The 5,176-nt window shown below is 44.7% G+C and overlaps 1 protein-coding gene across 1 annotated transcript in view; it reads right to left on the bottom strand.

Annotated features, from left to right (window-relative positions):
- Positions 1-653: 653 nt before the first annotated feature.
- Positions 654-5,176, bottom strand: part of LOC307129207 (WD repeat, SAM and U-box domain-containing protein 1) — a 34,183-nt gene continuing 29,660 nt past the window's right edge. The window contains exons 12-13 of the mRNA XM_079821434.1: positions 1,092-1,226; positions 654-909 (exon numbers count right to left, since the gene is read on the bottom strand). Coding sequence (XP_079677560.1) covers positions 758-909; positions 1,092-1,226 — 287 coding nt within the window. The 3' untranslated portion in view covers positions 654-757. The remainder of the gene's footprint in view (positions 910-1,091; positions 1,227-5,176) is intronic.

The raw sequence follows: 5,176 nt of genomic DNA, 5'->3' as shown, positions 1-5,176 counted from the left end.
ATAGCATATTCTCACCGGAGCGTCCTACGTTAGTCTCTCGTAAACGCGCGTACTTACTTGGAGATTACAGTTTGTAAAGTTTTAAAAATTGAGATTTTTCTTACACAAACGCGCCACTTTGCTTCAGAAGGCCTGTATTAACCAGAGCCGTGTGGAGCAGTTATATGATGGATAGATGCACTTTTATGGACTTCAAAACAAAAACAGCCATTCACTAACATTATAAAGCTTGGAAGAGCCAGGACATTTTTAAAAATAACTCCAATTGTATTCGTCTGAAAGAAGAATGTCATGTACACCTAGGATGACTTGAGGGCGAGTAAATGGGGTAATTTTCATTTTTGGGTGAACTGACCTTTTAACTACAACTTTCCTTTTATTATACAAAGTTTGTATACAAAAATGTCTACAAATGTATAAAACTGATTCAAGATCCAGTAAAAACTATATAGATCATCGCCCCCTCACGCAAACCATTGAAATTTCTAAATGTTTCAAAACAGTTGTGATGCAACGAAGCCTCGTTTAAGGAAATCACGTGACTTTGGCGGTTCGATATGCGCTGTGAATCACTGGTTTGAAGCTTCACTGTATAAATAAAGGTGACTTAATTATGCAGAGATTAGAAAACACTCATCACTACTTTAGGTTTAAGTTCTGATGTTTAATGTTGTCAATGAGAATAATCAGCATCGAAGACGAGAGCTTTTCTGTCTATTAAAGAAAATCGGCCACATTTACACAAAGCAAACTGCGGTCACTGGCTGGACTTCCAGCGCTGTATGGCCATCTTCAGGCTTCTGTTGGTGGTCAGTATAGTGGTTTGTAAAGGCAGGTTAGTCATCGGGCTTGAGCGATTGGGGGTGTTGATCCAGCTCTCGATCGCCTCCCTTTCATAGGAATATCCATCTGTTCATAACACACACCGGTTAAACAGAAGTACATGCATTGCATTGTGATTTCCAATTTCACAAACTGATTTAGTTTGGACTGAGTGAACAGGAATTACATGCATATTGAAATCAAGTATTAACAACTGTGTTTATATTAAGTCTGTGATCAGTACAAACTAACTTCAATCCACATCCTACCTGCAGCAATGACAGGGTCCTTCATGAGCTCTCTGGTGATTGGACAGAGGAACTCATGTGGCCCGTCAGAGTCCAGCAGTGAAGACTTCAGATCCTTGATCTTCCTCAAGACTCGACCCCGGAGACCCACCGACTCTGCAGGACAGAGAAATGTTTAGCACAATGTTCAGCTTCTGTAAATGACCCACTGCACTGCAACATGGTTTGCTTAACTTCTGTGAAATTCCCAATATATTTGGCCATCACAGGTTACCAAACAAAACAAATGACATAGAAATACACCAGTCTGAGGACAGAGGAATTGTGTTACTGTTGACATGTATAGAACTAGTGCAACTGACATTAACAAGGGCAGACTGGGACTACAAAGTGGCCCTCACACCCAATCCACAACAGACCACACATTTTTAACACCACTTACTAACATAAAATATCACTGTTTTGTGAATGGAATTCTGCAAAACTAAAGTGAAAACATTCAATTATCATGCAATGCAATGCAATAAAATAGCTTCTCTCTTCCCTGCAAACAATACCACGAAGAATGTGAATATTTAAATTAATGGCTAAAACAAAACAAGAGGTAAGCAGGTAACAGTAATAATTTCAGCATCAGAGGGCGACCCTCTTAAAGGTCCCGTTTTTCGTGTTTTTTTGAAGCTTTGATTGTGTTTACAGTGTGCAATATAACATGTGTTCATGTTTCATGTGTAAAAAAACACAGTATTTTTCACACAATTGACTCATCTGTATACCGCTGTTTTCACTGTCCTCAAAACGGCCTGAGAATTTCCTTGTTCTATGAAGTCCCTCCTTCAGAAATACGTAAGGAGTTCTGATTGTGCCAGCGGTTCCCGTGTTGTGATTCGACAGCAGCTTAGGGCACGTTGCCCGGAAAGGTCACGCCTCTTACCATAACGGGGAGATGAACGCGCTCAAACTACAGCCCCTGAAGGCCAAACTAAGGTGATTTGACTCCGGGATGAAAATAACAGCGTCTCGACGACATGGCGACAAACGCAACCGAACCGAACCGAACGCAACACTTCCTCTTCTCCACGTGGGAGCAACAAGACCACGCCCCCTTTTTCGCGTATTCTTGTGGGCGGAGGTTAATCGACAAACTGTTCTACTGACGTCATTAAAGCAGGATGTACAGGGATGAGGTCCAAACCGGCCGTTTGCTGTAGGCTTTGAAAGGGAACTTCTGTTAAATAAAATATCTCGCTTGGCATTGAACTTTGAGCTTTATAATTTTACAGGTATTATTTATGCTCTAACAGCAACATTACACACTAACTAAAGTTTGAAAAATGGGATCACGAAGAACAGGACCTTTAACTCTTTCCCCACCATTGTTTTCACTGTGATACGGTAGGGGGCGCTATTACACATCTCGTGAACGAGTACTGAATCTCCTGATCAAAACACAAGTGAAGAAGAAGCCAAAACAAGTGATATCATATGTAATCATATGCATATGTAAAATAACGCGATCATCAACATTAAACAGGATATAAATCAAAACTGCCTAATGTTACTGAATGAAATGTCGCCCCAGGACGAGCTACAGGACTGAAACTTTTGTTGATGGACTCCATCTGTGTTTTGATCCTCGCTCTGAAACTGATCTGGATGTGAATCCAACATGTATGGATGAGAAAACGCGATTTTCTCAGCTTTTTGCTCAAAACGTTGCTTTTTAATGAAACTTACGCACATTCAAGTGTTGATAAAAAGGAATGCATGAAGCTAGAATAAAACAGGTTTATTTGTTTAGAAGCAGAGTTTTTTATATATATTGCGTGTTCAGATATTCATACAACAAAATATTCTGGGGCCATGAAATCTTTGTGAAAATGCTGGCAACTTTATAAAAAAATGCTGTAAAAAATGCATGTCTCTGGACCGACTCGATCACATGATCCGTTCTGTGCTGTCGTGACTCTGGACCGACTCGATCACATGATCCGCTCTGTGCTGTCGTGACTCTGGACCGACTCGATCACATGATCCGCTCTGTGCTGTCGTGTCTCTGGACCGACTCGATCACATGATCCGCTCTGTGCTGTCGTGACTCTGGACCGACTCGATCACATGATCCGCTCTGTGCTGTCGTGACTCTGGACCGACTCGATCACATGATCCGCTCTGTGCTGTCGTGACTCTGGACCGACTCGATCACATGATCTGCTCTGTGCTGTCGTGACTCTGGACCGACTCGATCACATGATCCGCTCTGTGCTGTCGTGACTCTGGACCGACTCGATCACATGATCCGCTCTGTGCTGTCGTGTCTCTGGACCGACTCGATCACATGATCCGCTCTGTGCTATCGTGTCTCTGGACCGACTCGATCACGATCCGCTCTGTGCTGTCGTGACTCTGGACCGACTCGATCACATGATCCGCTCTGTGCTGTCGTGTCTCTGGACCGACTCGATCACATGATCCGCTCTGTGCTGTCGTGACTCTGGACCGACTCGATCACATGATCCGCTCTGTGCTGTCGTGACTCTGGACCGACTCGATCACATGATCCGCTCTGTGCTGTCGTGTCTCTGGACCGACTCGATCACATGATCCGCTCTGTGCTATCATGTCTCTGGACCGACTCGATCACATGATCCGCTCTGTGCTATCGTGACTCTGGACCGACTCGATCACATGATCCGCTCTGTGCTATCGTGACTCTGGACCGACTCGATCACATGATCCGCTCTGTGCTATCGTGACTCTGGACCGACTCGATCACATGATCCGCTCTGTGCTGTCGTGACTCTGGACCGACTCGATCACATGATCCGCTCTGTGCTGTCGTGACTCTGGACCGACTCGATCACATGATCCGCTCTGTGCTATCATGACTCTGGACCGACTCGATCACATGATCCGCTCTGTGCTGTCGTGACTCTGGACCGACTCGATCACATGATCTGCTCTGTGCTGTCGTGTCTCTGGACCGACTCGATCACATGATCCGCTCTGTGCTGTCGTGTCTCTGGACCGACTCGATCACATGATCCGCTCTGTGCTGTCGTGACTCTGGACCGACTCGATCACATGATCCGCTCTGTGCTGTCGTGACTCTGGACTGACTCGATCACATGATCCGCTCTGTGCTGTCGTGTCTCAGGACCGACTCGATCACATGATCCGCTCTGTGCTGTCGTGTCTCTGGACCGACTCGATCACATGATCCGCTCTGTGCTGTCGTGTCTCAGGACCGACTCGATCACATGATCCGCTCTGTGCTGTTGTGTCTCTGGACCGACTCGATCACATGATCCGCTCTGTGCTGTTGTGTCTCTGGACCGACTCGATCACATGATCCGCTCTGTGCTGTCGTGACTCTGGACCGACTCGATCACATGATCCGCTCTGTGTTGTCGTGTCTCTGGACCGACTCGATCACATGATCCGCTCTGTGCTATCGTGACTCTGGACCGACTCGATCACATGATCCGCTCTGTGCTGTCGTGTCTCTGGACCGACTCGATCACATGATCCGCTCTGTGCTGTCGTGTCTCTGGACCGACTCGATCACATGATCCGCTCTGTGCTATCGTGTCTCTGGACCGACTCGATCACATATTTGTCATCATCATATTTGCACTGAATCTGAATCGTTCCCTATCCCCTATATAGTGCACTATGTGCCATTCACCATTTAGAAACTAGTAAATGTGTGAACAAGTGACTGATTTCAGCTGCAGCAATAATGTAGGGGGCGGGGCTTGAGATTCTAGAGAGCATTTGATTGGACAGAAAATCTGATGAGAAGCTGAAGTACAGAGTGATATCATCAAAATCATTGATCCATATTGGTGGAAGTGACAGACTAAGTTTTGAATGCTTATATTTTCTAAATGTGGATTTTTTTTTATTCCATGGGGACTTTAAGCATGTGGTTTCTAGGGTGTTTTGGGTGGTTATTTACTGGCTTAAGAAAAAAAAGCCAAGTCTCTACTGTGGTCCATTCTTTAGCGTAATATTTTAATTGTAAAATATTTTAAATGTTTGTGAAGGTTATTGATTTTTTACTTTCTAGAACCTGTGAATGATAAAGCATTCAAGAAAATGTC

The sequence above is a fragment of the Gobio gobio genome, assembly GCF_949357685.1.
Source record: "Gobio gobio genome assembly, chromosome: 7".
In the NCBI taxonomy this organism is placed as follows: Eukaryota; Metazoa; Chordata; class Actinopteri; order Cypriniformes; family Gobionidae; genus Gobio; species Gobio gobio.
The sequence above is the reverse complement of the archived record's forward strand: the minus strand, read 5'-3'. Positions and strand labels throughout refer to the sequence as shown.